This window comes from Myodes glareolus, chromosome 19 (assembly GCF_982192425.1).
Source record: "Myodes glareolus chromosome 19, mMyoGla1.1, whole genome shotgun sequence".
NCBI lineage: Eukaryota > Metazoa > Chordata > Mammalia > Rodentia > Cricetidae > Myodes > Myodes glareolus.
The window spans coordinates 27,536,324-27,563,908 of NC_142044.1; the positions used below are offsets into that span (position 1 = coordinate 27,536,324).

General features: G+C 41.7%; 1 protein-coding gene across 3 annotated transcripts in view; it reads right to left on the reverse strand.

Annotated features, from left to right (window-relative positions):
- The window catches only part of Adcy8 (adenylate cyclase 8), a 215,987-nt gene that overhangs the window by 47,459 nt on the left and 140,943 nt on the right, over nt 1–27,585 (reverse strand). Inside the window, exons 8-11 of one of the 3 annotated variants that reach the window (XM_048457362.3) lie at nt 25,749–25,946; nt 11,841–11,941; nt 4,877–5,078; nt 2,760–2,849 (exon numbers count right to left, since the gene is read on the reverse strand). In XM_048457362.3, coding sequence (XP_048313319.3) covers nt 2,760–2,849; nt 4,877–5,078; nt 11,841–11,941; nt 25,749–25,946 — 591 coding nt within the window. The remainder of the gene's footprint in view (nt 1–2,759; nt 2,850–4,876; nt 5,079–11,840; nt 11,942–25,748; nt 25,947–27,585) is intronic. The other 2 variants (XM_085678921.2, XM_048457363.3) reach the window with 2 other exon arrangements.

Here is a 27,585-nt window from a genome sequence, read left to right on the forward strand (position 1 = left end):
TAGGTAATTTTACAGTAACATTACAATATTTATCTTTTACTCTGAAAAATGTATAAACATGAAGTGGTTTGAAACACTGGAAAAATTAAGGTACAAGGAATGTGTGTTAGTGTGTCCTGAGATGAAGCCATCAATGTGTGTGATGTGGGAAAGAAAGGCTTGGACATTAGATAGACTCAAAAACGTGACTCCAGGATGCAGGATACAGAGAACCAAACCTCTACTAGAAAACTTGCTCTCCTGGACGATAGCAAACCCTGCCACTCTTACAAACAGTGATCTTCTTGAGCAGATGAAAAATGAAGTAAAGAGATTTGGTTCTGAAATGAGGCTTTTCTCAGGATTGAAGACGATCACCCTCTGGGTTTACACGTGAGATCTCCATTCATTTCATAAACAACTGACACCTTTCCCTTCTTCAGTTGGAACATGGCTTCTTTTCACCATTTCTTTTATCTTTATTCTTCTCCAATACGTGACAAGCTTCCACTTTAGAACTTAGTTAGTTTTGCATCATAGGACTGCTTTGTGTTTATATCGGATCATCCGATTTGGTAGCATGCTTTAAACCAGGCACGGTTTCTCATAGGCTGATGTGCAAACATCATGGTGATAGCAGAGGAAACCAGGGCTCACAGAAACGACATGTTTTGCTCGGGGACAGACCCTTGTGAGATCTGGGAGCTGAATGAAGCCTTCAGAGTTTCTGAATGTTTAATGTCTTCTAGTTTGGCAGACAGGAGCGTAGAGAGAAACACAGATGTGCAGACTGAAGTGGCAAACTCTAGGTGAAGTCAAGTGGTTGTCACAGCTGGAGAATTAGTTCTTTGACTTTAGTTTGCTGACTCCTGAGTAAGATGATCCATCGGTTGTAGAGGAAGGCTCTCAATTTCCACTTTATGTTCATTTGATTTTTAATTGTATTTCTATTTTAGAGTATATTTATGAACACATATCCACTTTTGAGTATGCTTATTCATAATATGGATTGTAGTCCACACAAGGTTTTTCAGGAGGAAATAATAAATAATGCCAGACATTAAATAATAGATCCTGTCTTTGTGCCAGGTGTTCTCTATGTTCTTTTTACGGATATACTTACTCAATTTTCATAACTTCTCAGTGAGCATTACTTTTATCTTTATTTTATAGTTATGGAAACAGAGGCACAGAGACAAAACTGTGTGGCCCTAAAGCTTGCCCACCTAGACCTTAGAGCTAAAAAAGCAAAAACAAAACCAAAAACCCATGAATGCTGTGGTCCTGAGATGTGAAACTCATGTGTGTATTCAGGTATAGAGTGCCGACTGGGAGAGACAGGGCACACAGATTAGTATACCATGAACACCTGCTTCATGCCAGACATATGCTAGGAGCTATGTATTTGCCAAGCCAAAAGACAGCAAGGTATTCATTTTCCCACTTCAAAGATGAAGAAACAGACCAGAAAATGTAAAATCCAGCTTAGACTAGCTCCAACTACCCACATCTTAGCTTTCCTTTACTCTCAGTGTTGGGGTGCTCCCTATGTTCTTCAAACCAAAAGTTCTTAGGAAGCTGGTATCACACAGAATCTTATACACTAAGGGGGGGAAACAGGCTGTGTGATCTTCCCCATCCATCCTTGCACATCCCCACGAAGAGTCTGGTTTCTCCTTCGAGGACAAAGATAAGGAGTAAGGAATCTATAGTCCAAGCGCCAGTACCAAGCCATTATAACCGAGGTAAAAGAGAAAGAAAGGAAGGAAAGGAGTGAGAAGGAGAGCAAAGCAGTAAAGTAGGAGCATGACTGAGCAGGCTACTCTCTGAACACTAGCTTTATTATCAACTATAACAGAGTGGCAGCGGCAGCCTCTCCTGTGTTCGTAGGCGTGTATGGAAGATTCAATGGCTCTCAGTCCTATTCTTAGACCCAGAGAGATTACCGAGAGCCTTTTCACATCTCACATGTTGGAGAGCTCTCCGAGTCTGCCATCTCTTAGAGGATCAGGTCTGCCCCTGGTCCTCATAATATGGGATTGGGTGGGGTCTTCAAGAGTTACCAGCTAATACCTTTTCTGACCTAGATTTTTTACTCTAATACACACAGGTCCAGACTAACAGATTCTGTGGACTGACCCTAAGACCCATGGACTGATAAATGACTCTGTGGTCAAGAGAGGGCTAAACATGCACCATGATGGCAGGCATTCTGATGGGATGTCTTCAGACCCAGTGGTTCTCTGGAAACTGCCCCTACCACGTTGACTTCAGTTTAGCTGTAGTTTTTTGCCTTCCTTTTTTTCTATTTTCTTTATTCCCTTTTTTCTTCTTTCCTTTCCTTTCTTCCTCCCCTGCTTCTTCCTTCTGCCTGTCCCCTTTAACACAGTGGGAACAGTCCAATTACCTGACCACAGAGACCCTGACACATTCTCCTACAGGGTCAGCTTGGATGAGGTGATTAGGAGAGAAAGAGACAAAAGAAATGGATCAATGTATAATGGGGAAGGTGGAAAAGGAGGAAAGGAAGAAGAATGGAGAGAGAACCAGGGAAGTGAGGGTAAGGGAAAGATGCAGAGGAGGAAGCAGGCAGGAGGATGGATAGACAGAGAGCATGGGGTAAAGAAAAGACAGAAAGGGAGGAAGGAAGGAAGAAGGAATAGGCAGAAGGAACACGGGTTCTGGAGCAGCCTCTAAGACCCTTGGGCCAGTCCTGCGCCCCTGAGCTGGTGGAGGTGTTCATGTCCACCTGTCACCACTGGGAACTTGCAAATAAATACCTCTGGGTAGGAGCAGATATCTGTAAACACAGCTGAGGAATTGAAAGTCAGGTTCTTCAAGGGTATCGACTTGTCAAAATCACACCACAGCTGCGGATTAAAAAAAAATAAAAGAACAACAACAAAAAACAAAAAGACACAGGAACAACAGTCAGTGCGCGTGTCGGGAGGGGGACAGTGTGCTAGCGCTGCTGGCTTCCAGCCAAAGCCAGGGGTAGGAGGGCCTGGAGGGGCTTGCCTGCCAGGAGGGAGGCATCCGTTCCTTTCACCTCTTTTATTTAAAAAAATAAGCACTGGCTCAGAGAAAGGTTTCTGTAAGCCAGTCACGAAACTGGGTTAAGATGGCTCTGTTTGCCCTGTCACTTTGGGACACTGGAGTGTGTTTGTAGGGCACAGAAGAGAGCTAGAGAATGGGGGAAGAGGTCTGAGGTGAATTGATAGCCTGTCTCCACATACAAAGCTGGGAGAATTTAAGGGATCCGAAGGGGACACGGTTTCTAGAAAGATTCCTAACATCGGAGTGATGGGCATCTCCTAGGGCTGATGTTACTGCTGAAGGCTTTTTGGCATTCCAGGGTTACATCCATTGGGTAAAAACCTCCTCTGTGCCAGACACTTAGTTCAAAAAGCCCCACAATCATCTTGTGAGGTAACTGCTCTCTTTATCCCCAGTTTACAACCGAGAAATTTGAAACTCTGAGAGGTAAAGTAACTTGTCTAGGGCCACCACGCCAGTGACAGATAGAGCTAAGAATCGAACGCAGGTCTATCTGACTCCAAAGCCTCCTAGCTTCCTGCCACACCAGTGATGTAGTGTTCTACACCTAGAGCTTTTTGGAGTCTTTTCGAAATCCTGCACCCCTCTAAATCTGCTTCATCAAGAATCGCGATCCTAGGTACCAGTTCAATTCATGTGGGTCTGAAACTCCATATCCATCCATTTCAAATGCCCTGCTCTATACAACATTCATTGGATGAGCACATCAATAGATGATGGCTTTTCCTTTATTTTGTTCCTTTGAGTCTTTTACAACAAGGTCAACAACAGAGCTTATACAGCGAACTAGAGGCAGTCTAAACCCCCCCACGTCAGATGTCGAACAACAGGGAGAGTCTGAAGCTCTTGTCAGTGAATGCACAGGTCCATTATCACATGGCCCAAAGGGCACAATGATACTTGTATCCACAGGCGATGCCTCAAGTAGACTGACTCCACATGCCAAGGTCAAGACCAGAGTTAGATCAAGCACCTCTAATCTAGCCTGGGCCACAGACAACACAGACTGTATATATACAGAAATACCTGTTACCTTCATGGTCTGACTCTATAGCGAAACAAAACCACTGAAATGTGAATCATCAAATTAAAAGCATCCGTGAATATTATGGCGGTTGTGGTTTCCTCTGAGTTCTATGTGTCACATCAAATATGAGTCCTCAGAAAGCCATAGACAAGGTACTCAACTTTTCTGAAGTGAAATGCAGTTTCCCCATCCATCAAACGTGGAGAATAATACCCACCTGTTGCACATAGTAGGTACTCAATAAGTATCAGCTATTTTGTTTTCACTTCCCCATCCTGCCCTCTTCCCAGAGATGTATTTTAGCATATTAGGCTGAGCATGGGTCATGGAGTCAGACAGACCTTATTAGTAAGTTATTTCATATCTCTGAGCCTCAGTTGCCTCAGCCATAAAGTGGGGATAAATGAGACTTACCTCATAGGGTTTATATGGGGATTAAATAAGAAAAATCTGTGATGGTCTTCCTTCAGTGCATGGCACATAGCAGGTAGGTCCTGATACTTAATAAATAAATTACAACTTTTATTTACCATTGTAATTTATTGGCCACTGACAGTATAGAATCTGAAGGCCAGTGAAGGTCCTTTGGGATAACTAAGCTCCCCTGGTGGGTTAAAGATAACTTTCCCGCAGTAAAATACACACGTCTACAGGGGCCACTATCTTGTCCTCCATCTGCGAGCTTGGGACTGAACTGGTACATGAATATAAGCACCATAGAAGGGCAATATAAGAATCTGCTGGTTCCATAGGCTCTTAGTTCCTGACTCTACATTAGATACCACAGGGCTGAAGGGCTTGGAGGATGCTTACGATATTTAGGACTGCTCCCAGGAAATTAATCAGGATGGAAGCAAAGATGATGATGTTCCGGGCCAGATACGTTTCATTAATCCAACAGCAGGTTTTGCGGAGGACGAGGGGCAGACACTTATAGTCCTCTGCTGTGGTGATGAGGACCAGGGCCGAGTGCAGCATGATCAGAATGGAGAACTGGATGGTCATCGGCATCAGCCTGCAGGAAACACAGAATGTGGGTCATGTGGGCACAGGTCAGCTCATCCCCACCAAACAGCCCTAACAGCCTTGTTCATGTTCTTCCGTTCCCACCCTGTGTGCAGTTCCTCTGGAAGGAATAGGAGATAGTTGGCTTGATTTGTTTCTTCTCTTCTTTCTCCCTTTTTCTTTCATCTCTCTTTCTCTCTCCCTCTCTGTCTCTCTTCTTTTTTGGGGGGAGGGGGCATGCATGCATGCGTGTGCATGAACTTTGTCTGCACAGTCACATGCATGTAGGTGCAAATGTGTGATATGTGTTTGTATGTGGATACATGGAAGGCAGAGGGTGGCATCAGATAGGTTCCTTGGTAACTTTCTACCCATGTGTCAAAAAACCACTAGACCCCATACCTTGCCTATTCTCCTATTCTAGGTAGCCATGTTGCTCTGAGAATGACCAGCTTCTGTTTCTGCTTCCTGGGTCCTAGAATTACAGTGAACCAGGAGAACTGAGCTGAAGTCCTCAGTCTCACTTGAGTGACTGTTACTTTACCCACTGAGCCTCAGCCTATTTTATATGGCATCTGCTGCTAAGACACTACACCATACGTAGTGTTTCATCAACGGGCTGTGGAAGAAAGCCCATCACATCCTTTTCCCCTTCATGGAAGGTTTTATGACCCATTCTCTCTCCACCTACTCTCCTACTCATAAATCAGCTCAGTATTCAGTTGTGTTAATGATTAATATGGTTTTCATGGAATATATTACAAGCCATTGCCTCTCTAGGTAAGAAGTATAGTTTAGGGCAAGAGGAAGTGTTCGTTCTTAAGTCATCAACATTCCTTCGGAGGTTACAACTCTGGCTTTAAGATCTCATGTGTCCTTTGTCCCACAGAAGCCCGTATCTACTGAAAACCTTCAGGGTGTCTTTATCAATGTAGGAATCTATTAGTAATATTGTGTCTTTGGAGGTGTCTGTGATCGCTTTCTCTCTTTATCAATCGATTCATCACCCCGTAAGTTTACTCCTCACACTGGGACTTGATCCCTTGTCCCCTGTTCTGTGACTATTTGAGATCTACACTGGTATGTCTTGTTTTCTTAGGTCTCAGCCAACAAACTGTTGCACATTCTGAAAGGGTGCCTTTGTAGATGAGGCCAGAGACTTTCTATCATCTACTAAATGCCAGCACTGTGGAGCCCTTTTTATATAATAGCTAATCTCCATTCCTCAAAAGAAACCCAGAGGAATTTTCACCTCCAGATGAGTGTTTAAAGCTCACAGGAAGGTAGTTTTTCATGACGATAAGTGTTGAAGCTGGATTTTAAAGTCCTCAATGCTATGTAACTCTACTCCTAATACATTTAAAGAATGATATGCACATGTTTCCAGTAATTATTTTTGCTTCTCTGGTTTATAATGCTGTATATTTGTTAAATAAGCTTTCTTCTCATGCAAGATACCAGAACCAAAACCGTATCTTCCATATCATCTAGGGGATCATAACCTAGAGGAGAATATGGCTATGCAAATGACAAAATAGTATTATGTAGTGATCTATAACAAGTCATAAAGAGCTATCATTTGGAAAGCAAGAATAGGAATCCAGGGAGGCTCCAAGAAGGAGATGATACTTGGAGTTGACTTTGCAGAATTAAAAGATTTTTTTTTGCAATGTAGGAATAAGGGAGAACATGATTAAGGCAGTAGAAGAAGTAGTATTACCAGTGTGATGGAGTTTGCTAATAACCTGTCTTAGTTAATGTTATTATTGCTGTGTTGAAACACCATGACCAAAAGCAAGTTGGGGGAAAAGGGTTTATTTGACTTATATTTCCACGTCATAGTTCCTCACTGAAAGAAGTCGGAGCATGAATTCAAACACGACAGGAACCTGGAGGCAGGAGATGGTGTAGAGGTCACGGAGCGGTGCTGCTCACTGCATTGCCTCCCCTGGCTTGTTCTGCCTGCTTTCTTATAGAACCGAGGGCCACCAGCCCACAGGTTACACCATGCACAATGGGCTGGGCCCTTGCCTATCAAGCACTAATTAAGAAAAATGCTCTACAGACTTGCTTACAGGCCGATATTCTGTAGGTATTTTTTTCAATATGGTTCCCATCTCTCAAATGAGTGTAGCCTGTGTCAAGTTGGTGTGCAACCAGCCAGCACACAACTCGAGTTGGAAAGCTGTAAAGGTGAACAGAAGTTGCTATGTGTTAGGGAGTTTCCCCTCCAGGCTCAAGACTTCTAGTCAGGGAAGGTCATGGTCAGATATTTGAAAGACAACAGAAACATTGTTTAGAAGAAGATTTGGGTAGTTGAAACTGGACTCAGCAATGGAGGAATACAGGGAACTTTAGCTTCAGAGAAAGCGGTGGGGACAATCTAGTTAGTGTTGTGTGGGTGTGTAGGGGGCCTTCTTGGAAATAAGGATGTCAGGAATATTTTTTATCATCTTAACTGGGTATATTTAGCAGATGAAGCGATTAGGGGAAAGTCAAATAGTTGATATTTGCTTGCAAATATGTTGGTCACAATTAGGTACTGTAGGTTAGTACGGGGATTGTTGTGTACTTCTGGGCCTGGAGTGAACAGGAGATGGTTGTAGATACGGCAGTGAGGGAATTATCTGAGGAAAATGTGCATAGCAGAATGCAGTCAGGGTGAAGACGAATGTATACAGAAGCTAGTGGGCTAGAAGACATGAAAAAATCATAAGGACTTGAAGAAATGTGGTCAGATACACTGGCGCCACTTTTGGCATGTGGGAGGGGAAGAAAAAAAATTATAATAGAGAGTAATTCAATGTCATCCTCTTTTGTTTCTGGACTTGGGATCATAGCCTTTGTTCCAATAAGTCATCTTTTCTCAAAAGCCAATAAAAATAGCTATGTTAACAATGAAGGGCAGAGAAAGAAAGTTTATTCAACATGGCTGCACTGGGGAGAGATCTGGTGCCTCTTGCTCCTTGCCCAAGCCTGTCTTCTGAATCTGAAAGTAAGGTTGAGCTTTAAGGGAGGATCAGAGTTAAGTATACTGAACCTGGCAAGCATTCTCTCTCCAGTAAAGTGGTGAGTGAGGCTTCCTCTGTGGTTCAGGCTCTGTGCTGCCTCTCTTCCAGCATAAGATTCCTGGGGGTAATTCTATGTTCTTAGCATTCATTATTTCAACATCCTAATTACTAAAGAGGAGTATCCAAAAGTCTCTACAGAATATATATATATGCGTATGTACACACACACACACACACACACACACACACACACACACACACACATATATATATATATATATATATATCCTGACAGACTGCTACACTTTTACATAGTTAAGTAATGGGAAGGCTATAAAATGATAGGCCCGTAGCCTTAACTATTATTTTTACAATTTTAAAAATGGCACTTGTGGTTTTATGGATCACCTCCACAAGGAATTTCTGTTGGGACTCCTAGATAGGATTGTGCAGCAGTGCGTTCCTTGAGAGCTCTAGGCAGATGGGTCTCCCCCCACCAATGGGATGAAGAACACACCCCTCCCCGAGAAGGCTGTGTTACTCGCTGGCACTCAGCGAAGCCGTATGAAGCACACAGGTGGATCACTTCGTCAGGCAGCTCCGCAAGAGTCGAAGCCAACTGCTCAGCTGGCGTGTCTCCATGATGCGAAGCAGCCACTGTGATTAGGCATGGCGTGTGTCCAAGCGTGAGGCAGATGAGAACCAGGAAGAGCAAGTTTGAAAGATGCCCAGGAGATAGGTAAAGCCTTAAGTGGCCACCGCCTCAGAGTATATACAGGGACAGAAAAACATGGTGCTTGGCTTTGTCGTCTGGGCTTTCTAGTCCTGAGCTGTAGGCTGCCATCTGCTACTACTTCTATTTCTTTGAGGAATGTAGTGGAGCATGCCTTGCTCACACTGTAGGATTCAGCTTTACCTCAGGTTCTTCCATGACCCAAAACACACAGATGAGTGTGCAGGTGTTCATTGACTTGGGCTTTCTGTGTAAAGAGTAAATGCCCTTGCTATTCAACAACCTGTACTGGGAAAAGGGCTCCCACCCATTGCCCTAAGCAAGACATGTTTGCTATGCTCTCACCACACAAGGGGTTCATGCTTTCCTTTCACACTGATGGTCATGTCTTATACTGGTGTTTCCCACCATCAGGGCAGAGGTCTCATGTTGGAGTTTGAAGCCAGTTCTGAGGCCAGGTGAAGAGTCAAGGGAACAAACATGGAGGTCACGTGGTCTCTTGGCTTAGTCTATCCAAGCTGTTGCCCCAGGTTTGCATAGTCATTTGTATGGGAATCTATAAAAACCAGTGCTCTATGGGTTCATGTCACTCTCGGACTTTTGTGTAATGTTTTCAGGACCAGCAGGTCATGAGGTCACACTGAAGATTATGGGGAAGGGTTTTCACAGAACACCACCTAAATGTGCCACAGTCCCAACTGACACTTTTTGTGATCTACTGGGAAAGGGAAAATGATGTAAAGGGTGGGTAGAGTAGCCCAGGGATAAGACAAAAGCCTTCCATGTTTGAACTTGTAGTTCCAATAGGACCTTGTGCCTGTTAGACTTGGAGAAGCTAACTAACTCCTCTTAGCATCATTAAAAAAATACGACAAAACTGGAATTTTTTAGCCTTACATTTTAAAGAGGGAATAGAGTAACCTAGTCAATCTATTCAAATAAAATAAAAGATCCTCTTTCCCTTGCTGATGAAGTTCAGGATATTAAAGGTATTTAAAGGTATATGAGAAGAGTTCTGAGTATCAGACAGGCTTTTTCTGCTGAGTGCTGGTGCTACATGCAAAATTCCTCTGAAAGTTTTCTTCATCTCCTCAGTGCTCATTTATTTCTGCACACATAAACATTACAGCATCCTATTGCAGATTTCATCTAATTATAGATCCATCCAGACAGCCAGGGTTTCTGCCTTTGCTTTTTTGCCTTGATGCTGCACATGAGAAAAGGAAACCTTTCATTTCTGAAGTCGAGTCGCCAAAAGAATGACAAGGGATTTTTCAAACAGCTCTATCTGAATCCTCTCTAGGCATAGGGTTCTAATTACCCTCTGAAGTCTGTGTTTAACATACAGATTGGGGTGGTAGTACAACTGATGTTTGCTGGAGAGCCAGAGATCAGTTGAGAGGCGTGACCAGCCCACAGCAGCTGTGGTTAAATAGGACTCAGAAGTTCAGATCATACCCAAAGATGACATTTGTATGAAATTTCAAAATCTGCAAATAGCCTGTGAATGCAATCTCACACTTGATCTCGGAGAAACTCCGAGAGGTTGGCATTCTTAGCTCACCCATCAGACACATAACCTGTGACTTGGGAAGGAGAAAGGAGCTAGAATTGCCCAAATGGACAAGATCAATCTACTTGTGTCAATCCTAAGAAGTGGACACTTTTACTCCCATTGTTGAAAATATCTTTAAATATCTATTTTGTTTTTAATTATGTGAATGTATGTGTGTCAGTGTGTAGATATATGCACATGAGGGCAGGTACCCTTGGAGTTCAGAAGAGTTTTAGTTTTAGAAGCCTAGGAACTGGAGTCACAGGTGGTTATGAGTTGCCTGATATAGATGCTGGGAGTCGACCTTGAGTTTTCTACAAAAGCAGTATGAATTTTCTAGGCTTTTATTGAATGTCTTAATAGCCATTCTAAAGCTAAAACACCCCCATCTTACAACAATGATAACCCGTTCTGTGACCCCTGGTGTCTTCTGATATGACTTTAACAATGGTTGAAGGTTTTTTTAAAAGAACAAATTGTTCCAGTCTTGTTTATCCAATAGGTGTCTCCAGAAGACCATAAAGAATAAAACATATAATTATAATAAGGGATGTATTAGATTGACTTACAGTCTGAGTGGCTGTTTTGGGGGGTGGAAAACCAGGGAATCATTAGCTATTCAGTCAGTGAATGGCTCAGAACAATAGGAACCAACAGTGCAGTTCTGGATAAAGGTTAACCTGAGAGACCCTGAAAAGTTCAAGTTCAAGTTCAAAGGTGTTGCTACATTCAGAGCATCTCACACATTAGTCACCTCAGAAAACCCTCTCACAGACACACCTAAAATGTGCTTTCCCAATTTTCTAGATGTCTCTCAAATCAACTGAGCAGACAAAAGAGATCATTATCACAAGGCTTGTCTTATACAAGACTTTGTTAGGAACCCTTGCTCCCGAACTAGATCTGCTGCTGTGTTTGAATTAAGGTTGTAACGCTTCAAATGGGAAACCTATTTCAGCACTCTGAGCCTCAAGTCTCTTCTCTTTATAAAGATAACATTGAGAGTAGCTACATAGTGAGTTTGTCACAGAGATTTTCTTGAGTTTTTTTTTTTTTGTGAAGTGTTTGTAAGTGGCTGGCCAATGTCTAAGTGTTTGTAGAGTTGACTTTCAAATTTGCTGACCTAGAAGTGATGATGCGACTATGAATGACTCATCTGGACAAACAAATGATCGAGCCTCTTATAATTTATCACTTTCTGCACTCATGGGTCCAACAGATGCAGACTATTCCTGTTTGTGCTACTACTTAATTAATATTAGGAAAGATTTTTACCTAGGCAGAGTGGAGAAAATATTATGCAAAGTAAGACAGTTGGAATAGACCCAGAAATGTTGAGCACATAGGTTTTGGTCCTGGACCCAGTCATGTTAAACGCTGAACCTTTGAACAGGTCAGTTGAATGGTTCCAGGTGAGAGCCCCATCATCCCTCAGAGGCAATTCAGCTGCCGTCTTAACCCTTTCAAACTTACCTCGAAGAAGGAAGCAAACTTTGAATCGCAGTGATGAACAGAAGAACGATAAATGCACAGACCAAGTTTGACTTGAAAACTTCATCTCTCATTTGAGAATACTGCAATTTAGAAAAAAGTAGACTCAATTACTTTGGAGCAGAGTTGAGGTTTTGGAGGAGATAGGTTGTATCGGTTTGAGGTTAAGGGGAAACAGCAAAGAACAACAATGCAGTATCTTCTTGAAAATGTTCAGTAGGAAGCTGTCTCTTCTGAAATCTTCATCTCCAGGCCTCCCACAAATTTCCCTCTGAAATCCCAGGAATCAATATGTTCCTTCTCTAGCAAAAGGGCCTGTGAGGGCTCATGAGTTCATCCAGCTCCCGTCCCGAAAGTTTTTATCATTTAACAAAATAGAAGAGCCCTCACCATGTACCCCGCAGTTCAATCTCCTGTAGACTTCCCTCCTAAACAAAACGAAGGTATTTAAGGATAATGTTCTATTTATCACGAGGTGAGGGGACATAGACAAATGTGTTGTGAGGGAATCTTTCTACCTTCTTTTAAATAAGAACTGTTGAGAATAACGTCACAGAATCTAGAGTTTAAAGCAGCTCACAGGACTTCCGGTTGTGTAGCCTCTTGCCTCACTGAAGACAAGGCAAGGCCGATGGGCTAATATGCTCATACCATCTGTTGTTCATTCTAGGCAGCCCTGGAAAGTGGTGGTAGCATTATTAGATTACCCAGAGTACTCAGTAATTTTATCATTGCCTATAAAAGCTGGTCAAATGTTGGAGATTTGTATTTGCCTCACTCTTCCCTCGTTTCCTGAACTTTTGTAGAGTCATTAAACTGCAAAAATAATAATTTAGAAAGAGGGACAGAGAGCTTAAAACTGTGAAAGGCATTAGAATCATGTGAAGTCAAGTCCCTCACTTTGCCTTACTGACAGAAAAGTCTAATGCATTGCTGTGATCACAGAGAATGCGGATTCTTATCTTGGGGTGAGGGAGGAGGCACGCAGCTAAACCTGCCATTACAATTTTGTAATCCTTGGGGTCACTTCACCCAGGTAGCTTGTCAGTGTCTCTCTCATAACCTCTAGGTTCTTTATCCACAATAGATAATAAAGGTTTAAGTCAGTCCATTTTATTGGACTAATAGTTTGAAATAGCAGTTACAGGATTTTGACGCTGTTGTTGACTTATGTTTGTGGTCTAGGTTGTAGACAGTAACTGATGGCTCAGAGTCATGGCTAAGGTTTTGGGAATGGCCAGTAGCTGGTGAGCATCCCGGGGGAGGAGCCATGCTGCTCAGAAAATGTACATCCAATGCTTTTGCAGAGAAATGTCTTTTTCATTCTCAACCACTGGGCTTTCTGTTCAGCTGCTGACATTCTGCTTGGTATCTGGAGGGGATCCAGGAACCCCGAACAATCTCTATAAGCCACACTCTCTCCTGATAAAGCTTCTGAAAAATCCACGTTGTTAATAATTGTCAATGGTGCAGCCTAGGGCCAGACACAATCACAGTGACACACTCAGGCCAAAATGAATTAGTTATAAAACATAATTCAAAGAAAGATAAATGTCTGACTTCCTTATGATATCTCATTACACGCAGTCTAAATTTTTACTGCTTGACTGGTAACCAATTTGACTATATAGATTCGATACTGGGATTTTACAACTATCACCCACAATCCTTAGTGTATTTAATCATTTAACTTCATCATTATTATTATCATCATCATCATGGTCATCAGCATGCCAGTTTCTTGAAGTTATGGCATACCTTCCTAGTTCTAGATTCCTTTCACATATACTCAAATGTCTGTTGATTACCATAAGGTAATCACCTTTGTCAGGGAAGCAGATTTTCTGTCTTAAACCTGGTTAGGGACTTCTACATTATAAACACGCTCTGCTTAAATGATCCAGTGCCTAAGTCTGAGCTTTCACTCTTATTTAGGGTTCCTTCCCATTCACCGGCCTCTTCTCACTTGGAGAATATCAGGAATATCAGTAGATATCAAACTGTCCCTGTGACTTCTTGCCTGAAATTTTCTTACTGAGGACTTTTAAACAAGCGCACATTCATCATTGGTACCAACTAAAGTTGAAGGAAGTTTTGTGCTTGTCATTGTATTCAAATACCAAGCTGGTGGAATCAAGTAGGAAGACTGACTTTGTTTCCAGCCCCAGCAGTATTTCTCTACGAGCAAAGATGATTTCTTTAAAGATCACGTCTCTTTTCTGCCAAATGGGGGAATAGAAGGTTTGCAATGCTTAAACATCCTATTACTTTCATGTTTGAATTTCAGTTCCTTGCACAGCCATGAAAAGGAAAAAAATCTGAGCCATTGATGTCAATCAAACATAGAATACTGGGTTTTCGAATGGAATGCTTTGTGACTTTGAAATACAAGGAGAGAAGGCTATGAAAAGAAAATTCCTAATTGGCTCAGGATGCTAGAGTATCAAGACTGAGCGCTGATTCACTGAACTTCATTTTGACTTGTGAAGGTATGAACACTTGGGTGCCTGGCTATATTCGGTTTGGTATATGCACCTGCTTTCCCAAATTAGACATTCTTTGTCTCATCTGTGTTCTGTCCTCCAGTGACCACACTTATCTTTCTAAACTTGCGAGTATGAAGTAAACCAGGGTGTGACTACCTGTTTTTGAACCTTAGCTTCCACACTTATTGGCGACAGAACTTGGGGCAGATCTACTAGACTTTGTTTATCTCACCTAGCAAATGGGTGTGATAGGAGCCACTCCGAAGGGTTGCTGGAAAATCAATCATGTGCACAAAGTGCTCAAAGCCGTGTCTTGTGAAGGTATGAACGGGGAAGTTGTGCCACATTTTGTTCATGTCTGAAGATGCGGGCCTTGGAATCTACTGAAACGTTAACACTAGAGTTATTCAGAGCCATGAGGGTCAATGGGTTCTAGATTCATCATAAGGAAGCTGAGAAATCCAAGTATTTATGTGGTCACATGGAAGAAAAATCCATTCCAGAGTCTTCATCCCAGAGGGATGACCAGGGAAAGCAGTTGCAGATGTGATGGACAATGTCTTTTGCCTTCTCTATCATTGTTCTTGAGACAGTCCTAAAAATATTCCTTAGCGAGGAGGAAAGAAAACATCCTACTCACCAGGATTCTCCATCTCTAATACAAATAAAAGTGTTTATTATGCTCTTGCGTCCCCCACATGGTGTGGATGGTTCTTCCAGGGGAAGCAATGGGGCAGAGAGCTCTCCAAAGTTAAACTGTGCACTTTGTGCCTCATTGTGATCAATATATTAATCCCATCAATGAAGTGGGCTATGTTTAATTTTGTTCAACTTTTATCAACACCAATATTTCTCAATAATATCACTCAGGAATTAGTGTTAGCTCAGTCCTAGATATTTCTTGTTATAGAATAAGTAAACTATTTTTTTTGAAATTTCAGTTCATCTTTGGAAAAACTAGCTTTAAGAAAGGGGATTTTCTCACACATCATTCATTAGTCTAAATGAATGTGCTTGCTAAATTGAGTCTCAATTGAGACAAACTGTTAATTCTGTAGAAGAGAATTAAATAATTTGACCCCTGTTAATGTTAAGTTTGTGTATCATATTCCATGGTGATGGCCTAGAGTATCCTTAGGTTATATTATTTGGACAAATGGAATATCCATAACAAAACATGCATCTACTCTGTTGGGGGGCTGTGAACCTCCAGATCCTGAATTTCTTGTAAACAACTTGTTTTCCCCTGCTCTGAGACAGCCTGCAGCTGCTCTGAGCATGAGACCCTCAGGAGATTCTGATGGCAGGGAAGTGATTTCTGGTGGGTTTGTCTGGGGCATGGCTATCCCTATATAAGCTGCCCCTGGACACAATAAAGGGAACATTCCTATTTCAAGATGACCTATGTCTCTGTCTCTCTGTCTGTGTATCTTTGTGTGTTTAAATCTCCAGCCCCTTGACCGGCTCACCAACTGTATGGTAGTGCATAGAGCACAGACGGGCATGGTACATTACACTCTGTCATAAAATTTAAGTTTTTAAATAATCTCTTCTCTTTTTTCACTTCTAGTCCAATAAAATCATTAGTTGCAACAATTCTACAAGCGATCATTTGCTCAATCTCATACTACCTCACTTCTTCCAAGGACCTGATGTGAGAGTGAAGGTGCATCTTCTCATGTTTAGATGACTCACAAAGCAACATGGTCACCTGCATTCGAGATGAACTGTGTCATACAAGTAGAACAGGAAGGCACACTGCTTCCCATCTATAAGACGGTAAGTGGTAGCATCCTTGGTAGGGTATTGGACTGAGTATCGCACAAGCTATGGCGAGACCTAAAGAATAGTATCTCTCCCAGGTTCTTTGTTTAGAAGGCCCTAGTTGCAGACAATAATGCTTTGTCATGAAGGAACGGAATTGGGTCAATGACCTTTGGGATGAAGTCTTTCCAATTCTGTCATTCCTCATCCTATCACTGGAGGCAGAGATGGTATTTCTCACGCTGAACGTCACTGATTTTGTGAGACAAGAGATGGCTAATGGATCTAATAAAAATACACCAGTGAAATGGCCCTTGACATCATTTGACCGCCTCGAGGCTGGTATAGATGGCAGTGTTTTATAAGGTGTTACGAGGATGGGAGTCCTACAAAGCTGATGTCTTAATAAGGCTACTTTTAGTCTCTGAGTCCCTTAGAAACTTGCCCTTCACACTTGGGAAAGGAGCCCCAAATACTCCTGCTCCTTCAAGACTTACAAGAACAGCAAAAAAAGAACTAAGAGAAGCCAGATGTTACAAGGGAATCATTCCTTCAAAATAACCTTGGAAATGAGATCATGAGGATGATGAAGAAGTGCCTGATTTAGACAAATGAAAACAACATCTGAGAGCCATGGTTGATGCACCATGTCCCAACCTGTACCATCCAAACAACCAATGGAGGGATGCAAAAAATTTCTGATGATCTCCAAGAAAAGATGTGCATTCTTGCTTATGACTGTGTCTGAGAGACCGACATCAGAACCTGAAAATTCATTCTTTTTTCCAAACGTTCTTGGTCAGATTCCTCCCTTTTCAATCTACTTCAGTCATAGCAGCTCAAGAGTTTATAGTAAGAGGGAATGTTCTAATGTGTCTGATACATCTCTACTGTAACCGATTAATCCTCCTCATAATTTTAATTTTCTTTATGCAGTGTACAGACAACTGAGAGAAATTGTGAACACATAAAATATCAATTTTACTACAGCCAAAGCATTATCTAAAGATGTTCTTGGGTGACAAATTGTAACATTTATGTGGTAGGAAATAGTAACATTAAACGAATGTTTTGAAAGAATTTGGTTCATGTCATGAAAATTACAATGGTTTTCGCTGGATAAAAATGAGCAAGAGCTAATAGCTGATTTGTGTATTAAATGTGAAGTTCTCCTCAACTTAACTTCATATGCCTTCAGTGTTTTATTTTCCCACTCTTTCAAAACCATCTCATTAGACAACTAAATTCTTGACTGTTAACCTCTTAGCTTTCTTCTGTGTGCATAGCTCAGCACTGTTCCCATTTCCACTGTGCTAAGAGGAAAGCTGTTCCATGTATATATTTATTCATTTATTTGATTGACATGTATCCATATAGAACGAACTAGGGTGATAGAGTTGCCGTAGTGATAACCAATCTTTCTCAGTGTTTTCCATGCTACCAACAACATGTGGTGAATCATTTGTCTATGTATATGCATATGTGTAGGGGGTGAACAGAGGGTAAAATAACTGCTCATGAATTTACATTCTACTTTTTTTCACGCCTTCAAGGTCTTTGTCACATGAATTGCTATATAATCACTTCTGTGTATCATATCTTTTACTGAAAGTATCCTCCAAATACTTTAAGCTACCTGAAAAGCAGGCACTCTGAAAACTGTGGGATTTTGCCATTATAGAGCTGATAGTCTGGGCTTAGGAGACATATTGAAATAGATTTGAATTCTATATTTGCTGCCTTGGAAAAGGTACTCAAGTTCTCTGAGGCTTCTACACCTGTCAAATGGTAAAGCTAACACCCACACTAGAGGTGTTGTACCAATACACGAGGTGACAAGTATAAAATACTTATAGAGTCTGCCGTGATGGTAAGGGATGGGATGAGAATGCTTCCTTGTAATGCTGTACCCAGAAGCAGTTTAGTGCATGCACATAAGCATTCATTGCATTTCTTCTTCACAGTGACCTCACCACTCATGGGTACTTTGACACACATTGTTAGGATGCGAGGGTCAGTGACTGGCCCAACTGCACACAAAGCGTGTAAACTCTATGAGAACAGAAGCCGTGGCTTTTCATCTTTCTCCAGTGTCCAGAACATGACAGCACGTGGAACCCAGGCATGCACAGCATGAAGGGAACAGATCAAATGCTCTGAGCTATGCCAGCTGGACTGGCCTGAAATAACAACAAAGATGACTAGAAAGATAGTGCTTGCCGGAACGTGAAGAAACTCATGTGGGAAAAGATATGAAAACACTTGGTGGCTTGTTCTCACAGGAAGCTGTTCAAGCACTGGATGCTCTTAGATAAACAGCCCGTCTTTCTCATTCTTCAGACACATCCTAGAAGCCAAGGCATCCGGTGTGTCTGCTCCAATGATCTAGAGGCAGTGATGGGAATACCTCTCTTAATGAGTGACAAACCTGTGCTTAATTAAGTGGATAAAGATTGGGATCCTGGGACTCCAGGATACAGGACATATTAAAAGTAGACCTTCTACTGATTTTCATTAAATAGTTTCTTTAGATAGCTCTGGAACTGTAAAATTTAATCTGAGGGTTTACCATCACCCAGGTTTGGATTGGTATAAAAATACTTAATTTATTCAGATATACAGTGTATGATGTTATCTACTCCACTGCTCTGTATGCCTAGGAATAGGAACAGGAACAGGAACAGGAACAGGAACAGGAACAGGAACAGGAACAGGAACAGGAACAGGAACAGGAACAGGAACAGGAACAGGAACAGGAACAGGAACAGGCTAGCTGTTCCTATAGCTGGAGCAGAAGCTCTGAGGATTCTCCTGTGTCTGCCTTACACATCCCTGAAGGAGTGATGGGGTTATGGATGCTTTCACTAAGTTTCCAGCTTTTATATTAGTTTCTGGGGGCCCAAACTCAGGTTCCCAAGCTGGCACAGCAACTGTCTTTACCCACTGAGTCATCTTACTAGCCCTTAGTTCACTATACTAACTCCTATGGGCAGATGATTATAAGCATGCCAGTGAGGTCAAACCCTTTGTCTTGTTTCCTAGCTTGTACTGACAGGTTCTGGGCTCAGGTCACATTTATTAGGTGACCAGGCTTATGCCTTTTTTTTCTTTTCTTCTTAAACAAAGACTAAATATTTTTTTAACACAATGAGGATATATTTGCATGAGTACAAAAACATCTGTTGGAGTGACAGAAGGCTGTTAACCTGACTGTCTCTGCTACTATAAAATAATAAGCAACTCTTTGTGCCTAATTTTATTTCTAAAGGGAATTTAATCAAGGTAGTTTTTCTTGGACCACTGACAACCTCTCAGAGACTGTCGAGTTCATGCTGGCTCAAGTGTTGTCCTAGGGACCTTTCGACATGGGCCACTCCTAATTATGCCCACTCAACCAAAGGACAAAGGAATAAGGCTGAAAATTCAGAAAAACTGAATCCGCCATGAATACGTCTTGAAACAGGTATCCCCTTGCACAATCAGAATTGTGAGGACAGTTGACCAACAGGCACTTGTGTTTCAGACAAGGTCATCGAGCAACTCTGCAGTCTGTAAACTGTTTGCCAGGATAAGGAGAACTGGCACAGAAAGAGGCTTTCTCAAAGGGAGATGTTTCAGGGTCAAACAGATGATGTCAGAATTGGAAGAAGGAAGGAAATCTCATTTTCGTTGATATGCTTTGATTTTAATTCGCAACCTACTAAAATGCTGACATCAAAAGTCGAAATGCCCAACCAATTACAAAATATGTATTTATCTTTTCCTAATTTTTATTCTACATGAAGAACTTGGCCCATTTTAGGGCAGGGCATGGCTTATGGAACACTATACTTAGGAAGTTCTTTCCAAATAAGTGCCCAAGCCATTAAACTCTCCAAACCTCTAAGGTTTTATTCAGGTTTCTCTGGCTGGGCACATCCATCTTTAGCTGTCATTTTCATCCTAACCTTCCTTCAGAGAGTCTTGTTTCAGAAGTGAGTGAGGGCCAGAAGTTGAGACATACTATCTTCCTGCAAGAACTATAAAAACAGAAAGAAGCAAGATGGGTGTCCCCACCAAGGACAAGTTCTTTGCTGGATGATGAAGCCTCACAACTCCCAAGAAACAGGTGGATGTCATAATAAGATATAGGAAGTTAAGATAAAGAGATGCTACCCAAAGGGCAAATATGAAGATCAGAAGGCATTCAGAAAGACCTTCAATCCCAATCCCAATTAACAACAAAAATCAATAAGATGATACTACTTACTTTTTATCAAGTTGGTATTTTAAAGAAAGTATAGACACCCATCCTCAGAGAAATTTCAGAGTGTTTATGAAATATTGTAAAAGTACATCTTCTATTTGTGTCTTTAAGATCTCACCCTAAGTGAAGAGTGAGCGTGAATGTGTTTAACTGTGCAAATGGCCATGGAGACAGAGTTGGAAATTCACTGTAGTGAAAGACTGAAAATGTAAAAAAATGGCCTAAACACACAATGGGACAGCATGCAGTTACTGAAATTATTGTCTAATTAAATAGCAATATGGAAAAAGACTCAAGCACAGAATCATTAAAACTGCCCCTGGCCCTTATGTCCAGAATAGTATGGTTTATAAAAACGCACAAATAAGCATATCCCTTTAAGGTTTTGGTGGTTGATGCTGAAATGTCAGTATGCTGAAAGATCAAGAAAGATGTCATTTTCTTTACTTCCTCACATACTTAGTGTGAAGTAATGCTACTAAAAATACTTCATCAACATTATTCTCTCTCTCTCTCTCTCTCTCTCTCTCTCTCTCTCTGTGTATGTGTAAGAGAGAGAGAGAGAGAGAGAGAGAGAGAGAGAGAGAGAGAGTATGATATGAAGGTACATGTTTGAGCATTGAGTGTAAACACTCATGTGTCATGGTACATGCGTCAGCAGGCAAACTTTGGTGGTAGCCCCCACCTTCTACTTTATTTTAGATAGGGTTGTGTGTTGTCCAGGGTGCCAAGACCTTCCAGATATCTCTGCCTTTCGTATCACTAAAGCAAAGAGCTGTGCACTTAGCTTTGCTTGGGTTCTGTGGATCCTTTTACATCAAGTGCCCTGCCCACTGAGCCTTCTCTATGGTACAAATGTATTATTTTATGTGAGGAAAACCCAATATTATCAAGCATATTTAAATTCTATATCACGTTTTTGATGTCCTAATCTTTGAGGGTCCCCAAGATCTGTGAGTTTCATTGAAATATACCTAACTTTACTAAAGAAAGGCACATTTTCTCTATGAATTATTGGACTTTTGATAATGGAGCCCTCCCTCTTTCATCAGAGCTCTGTTCAAAATGTCCTCATGAATTTGCTGATAAAGAAAACGTTGAGCATGGATTGTGAAATGGCCAAGACCACAGGAAATACGTCATGGGTGAACTATGAGAGTGAAAATAATGGCTTTGGAATGAAGAGTCAAACATGAATTGTGCCTGGAAAACCAAGGTCTTAGGAACACATGAGTCAGCAAAGTTGCTAGAGAAGGTAAGATCTGTCCAAGGTCCTTATTTCACAGATGAGGAACCCAAGGAGCAGAGATGGTAAATGTGCAGTCCGACTGTAGCAAAGCCACAGGCGTTGCAACATAACTTTCTGGAACTTAATCTAAAGCAACCCTGGAGATAGAAGCAGGAGAGGAGCTCTGCACAGTGAATTCCACAGTGACGACCAAGGAGAATTTAGTTTTCCCTCCTGAAAATCACCTGAACAAGGTCAGATCAAGGCCCACTCATGTTTTTGAGACCACCAGTTGTATCTATGTACTTATCTATGTACATATCTAAAGATGTAGATCCATCTTTCTCCATCTCTGCACCCTGCTCCATCATGGGTCTCTTTTCATTTTCTTTTTGTGGATATTTATATGTTTCTATGATGTGTGTGCATTTATGTGTGCACATAGGTCAGTGGGCAATATCGGGTGTAGGTTCTCACTTTTCTCTTTCTTTGAGACAGGGTGTCTTTTCTGTTTGCCGCTACATACCCAGCCTTTTGGCTTGGAAGTTTCTGTGAATGCCCTTTTCTACCCTTCTCATCTTTCTGATACACACTGGAACCACAGATTCTTGTTGTCGTGTTTGGCTTTCTGTAGATTCTGGGAATGTGAATTCAAGTCCTCACATTTGTGTGGCAAGCACTTTGCCTACCCAACCATCTCTTTTGTCCTTTCTGCATTTTCTTATTCATTCAGCAAGTACTTGTGCAACACTAAGAGATATGTAAAAGCCTCATTGCTCATGAGACTGTTAATAAACATATCACTTCTTATAAACTATGACAAAGCAGTAGCATTTCTATGCATTCCAATGGAGCATTGAGCTCTGTGATTCACTCATAAAGGAGAGATGACCGAATCTTCATTCATTTTATTCATGCTGCCTAAACAGAATGAAGTTTGTTATTTCATATAAGATTCCAAGGCTGCACCTAATGTTCTTGTTTCTGCTTTTCATTTTAGTGAATGTACTTTTATGATCCAAATTTGTTTTTTAAGAACTAGGGTAGGACAGTAGGGAAATTGGGGGGTTGGGAATTTTAAATAATCTATGTGTTAAAATGTTAAAAGATGCACAGTTTTACTTAAAATGTGAATTCTTGATAGTGAGAACATTTAGACATCTTTGAAATCAGGGTGCCTGTTGCTGTCACAGGAAAAACCTGGAACTCTTTCCAGGGATGTTTGTGATTGTTTCTTTAGCCACCAGGTGGCACTATCAACCAATACCACTTTAAATTTTTCTGCCTGGGGCTTTTTAGATTACACTCAGACTATGAGTTTGGGAGCAAACCTGTGAAAATTTCATTTTGAAATTTAGATCTTGGGGCATTTTTTCCCTTTACCTATTCACCGATGTAACTAGGCACATGGATTCCTTACCGCCCAAATGTACTGGGTGGATTTTTTATTTCCTTCTCATCTTTACCTAGAATGTGCTAACCTGGCTCTGTGTATGTGGTGTCTGTTTGTGCATGTGCTTTGTGTGTGTGTGTGTGTGTGTGTGTGTGTGTGTGTAAGAGAGAGAGAGAGAGAGAGAGAGAGAGAGAGAGAGAGAGAAAGGGAGGGAGAGAGAGAGAGAGAGTTGCTCATGCTTCTCATAGCTCCTTAATGCTTGTTATTAGTTTGCTAAGGCTTTAGGACACTTTTCTACCTCAACCCTTTTCTCTGCCTCCTCCGTCTGCCTCTTTTTCATCCAAAGTTTTCAAAGGATGAGAATGGATAGGTTTTTCTTCTTCATGAAAGGGGGTATAGGAGCAAGCCCTGGGAACCTGGGCAGAGGCTGTGTCATGAACAAGCACACCGGCTTTTGTATCATGGTCACTTTCAATTCAAGTCCCCAGGGCTTCAAAACTATTTCTCTCTGTCTCTCCTGATCAATTGAAAGCTGAATAGCACAAGAGCATCTACTTTATTCTGGTGTCTTAGTCATTCTATACTACCAGCTGTAGATCTTTAATTGAATCACTTATTACACATTCTTTGCTTAGCAGAAACCTTGTCTATAGAGAGGATCTCGGGGTGAGAGACACCAAAGAAAATCTCTGGGACCTCAGGAAGGGAAATAAATGTCTCTTTTAGTTTGCTACACTGTCCTCACCACAGAGAACATGTTAGGTGGTACATGGCTTGTTCATCAACGGGCAGATCTCATGTCTACTGTAATACTACCCTTTAACTGTTCTGGAAGAACGTCCCCTGTTCAAGAAATCAACCCCAGACATGCATTGCCTGACATTTTTTGTTCTAGTACAGGAAGCTGCAAATAAGATGCAGACACTATTATCTAAAACACACGAGATACTGCAGTCTGCAGGAGTTAAGGCACTAGCATGGCAAATACACTTCTAGCAAGAAGGAAAAAAGGGTTTTGTTCACTCCTGGGCGGAACTACAGTGTCTACACAGGCTAATTGAGAAGATTCTCTGAAAGCCACTTTGCTCATTGTCCTAGTTCCTATTATAGAGTACCCAGGAAACAAAATGATCTTAATTCTGGTCTGTAAGCCCTTCATTATATTATGAATAAGAAAATCACACCTGCTATTCTTGGGGAGGGGGTTTTGATTGAAGCAAAAATGTTTCTTTCTTTTTTCTTTGCTTAGTATGTACACACAATGGAATTTAAATTGGGAATTGAAGGTGGAAGACTTTTGGTTTAGAGATTGTAGTCTGTAGGTAGCAATCAGAGAAACTCACTGGGAGCAGAGCATGTGCACAGAGCTGTGAATTCTCCTAACCGGGGAAAGCTTAATCTCCCAGGCAGCTGAGCAAACTCACAAGAGACTTGCTCACTGGAGCTTCATGAAGCATTGGATCAAACTCCCGAAATTTGCTTGCAAATGCCCTGCTGTTGTTGCTGGAGGCTTCTGCAGATGCCGAACACCTCCTATGCTCAGCCAGCGAAGGTCTGTCTGCTCCTAACAGTGAAAATGCGTAGTTCATCTAAGCAGGTCACTTCATGCCTCTTCCCTTCTCCCCAGTACAGAACTGGGGCAGAAGAAGGGAGTGGAAAACAGCCACACAGTGATGGCTTGCCATATTGGAACAATTTGCCTAAGCTATGCTTTGACTAGGAGACTGTCATAATAACCTGTGTGATGGTTTATGGTTGCTAAATTGACAGAATTCAGAATCATGTAGTAAAGGCACTTCTGAGCTTGTCTGCGAGGGATTGCCTAGAAGCTAGCTTCTGGACACACATGGGGTTTTATTGAGTAGGTTAGTTCAGTATTTACCCTAATGGCAGGTAGCACTATTCCACGGACTGGCTCTGTGAACTGAATACAAAGAAAAAAGGGAACTGGTGCTAGTGTTTATTGTTCTTTTCTCACTGTGAAGGCTATGCAACCGGCTTTTTCAAGTACCCTGATTTTCTTGCCGTGATGGACTGTCCCCAAAACTGTGTGTCAAAAGACATCTTTTATTCCTTTAGTGTTTTGTCAGTTCTTAAAATTATAATAACAAACAAGTAACCAAGACAACTCATGATTGAGACATGTATGGTACCCATCTTTCCCTTCTTTTACAGAAAGGAATACATGCTCAGTGAAGTCACCCTACTTGTCAAAGGTCACATAGAAAGGAAGTAGCAAGGGAGGAATTCAGCTGGACTCAGAACCCACAGCATATCACCAAATAGGGATTGGAGATGGATTCTGATCCAGCAAACCATTGGAAAACTGGTTAACACCTAAAAATCTAAGAGATATAGGGTCCCTGCTTACATTTACATCAGCATTTGAGAGTCCACATACTTTAGGCTATCAGGGTTACAGTGAAATGAATGCATCCCAGAGTGGACACAAAGGCTTAGCAAATCTCCTTGTCTTCCTAGCCTCAAAATGGAAAAAACTCTTTTGATGCTTAATGAGTCAAGGCTTCCTCGTTCTTTAGGAATCTTTCTCTTAAAGCTCAGAGACGAGAATCTCTTTGCCTACCGATCATCTCCTTTCATGGCCTTCCGTCCACTCATTATTTCCAAAGAGAGTAAGAGAGAACAGTACTGAATCTAATCAATCAAACAAGCGAGACACGGAAAGCAAGACCACAGCCCTTGCGCACTCTAATCCCACAAACATGGACAAGAATTTACTTGAGAAAAAGCCGCCGTGGAGACTCAGTTCTACCTTGTGCTCCAGGCTGGAGTCTTTAAACATCAGGGAGAATGGCTTGATATGCTCTCTTCTCAGCTTATCGCCACTCCGCAAGTCGATGGTATGCTCTATTCGCTTGTTAATTTCCTCAGGCCCAGACTGGACATGCAAAGCTTGTGCGAGATGGTTTGGAAGCAGATTTATTGAATTTCTTGTTAGGGCAGCCAGAGTCTAGAGGGAAAGCACATGCAAACACAATAAACCTGCTAGTCCCCTTCAGATCCAAAAAGAAATGCAATGTTTTTTTTAGATCATGTTGCATCGCCCACAGTCATGGCATTCCATGCAGTTGTATTCAGTGGCGCCTACAACCCTTGGTCAGTTAGCATTTGATTCAGAGAAACAAAACCTGGCAAAGTATCACGTGGAGAGGAACACTCTCTTTCCTCCGTGGAGGTTCACTGAATTCCTTTGGTTGAGGCATTTGGGCAGCTGTTGCCTGAGAAATGTGAGTCACCGCTCTTTCTCTGACTAAGCACTGAATCTCAGGTACGAGAGAAAGAGAACCAAAGAAATAGCAGGACGTCTGTGTTTCCGAAAAGCCCACCAAAATGAGCCACCCCCAACTGAATAGATTCCATGTTTGGATGAGGTCTTTCATTTAACAGCGATGAGAAGACTCAGGGTGCCTTGGGGCTTGCGTTTGTTATTTAAGCATCCTGCAAACACAGACAGTCAGATGTGCCAGGCTCTGCTTCTCAAACTTGACAAATATTAATAAGGTTTATTTTTTTTTACACATAGAATGTTTTCTCCCAACACAAACCATTATATATCTATATTTCTATATAGATATATGTATAATATTCTTTAGGCAAAAGTGCAAGCAATTCCAGCATCTCACTGTTTCCCAGGATTACACAGCGTCAGGTGGAAGAAGGTGTACCACCATGACTGGTAAACGGACATGGGGACATGGATGCAGAGATTGCATTGGCTCATGAGGACATATCAGAGACCTTGTCTCCTAGTGATTCAACAGCCACTGACAAGAATCAACTGGCTGGCTCTAGCCAAATGCAATACTCAACTTACAGCTCCAATTTAAGATGGCTTATTAAAGAAAACTAAAAATTAAATCAAACAAACCATAAGTTGGCCTAAAGGGATAGAGGAGCAGAGGAGCCCAGTCTCCCATCAGGGATTTCCCCGAGTAGAAGCAGTGGCTGTGGTGCATCTGTGAGGAAGTACTCATTCCCCACTTTGGTATAGACTTACAGCGTCTGCTTTCCTCTACCAGCCTCTTCATTTAGCTGTGTTTAGAACACAGGCTAGACCAACATAAGTTACAGAATCATCACGGGAAAGCACATGAAGGGTGATGGAGCATTTTAAGATCCTTTGGCCTCAATCTTTCATGCATCTATAGCCTTGGAGAGACTTGTTCAAGAGCTACAACTTTCTCAAAGCAGATATGAACCCACTGACTTCAGAGTCCAAACAGAGTCACGGGCTCTAACTTCTTTGAAATAATCTAGTCCACGTGATAATGATTCTTCCTATAGCATTGTTAGGAATAGTCAACGTCATATAAATTTGATATCTCTAAAGAACTCTATGGTAAATCTTCATCAGAGGTAGAATCAACTAAAATCCCCTTCTCTGGTCTCTCAGGATAATGGGTGGAGTACAACGTTCCAACATGGCTAAGCAAAACATACGCTCACTCCACTGACGCAATTGATTTCAGCACCAAGTACCTAGGAAATTACTATAGAGAAAAGGACAGATGTTCAGGGGAGGTGGGCAGGAAAGGGCAAGGGGGAGAGGAGGTCAGGAGGTGAAAGAAGGAAGCAGGAGTCAATGTTGC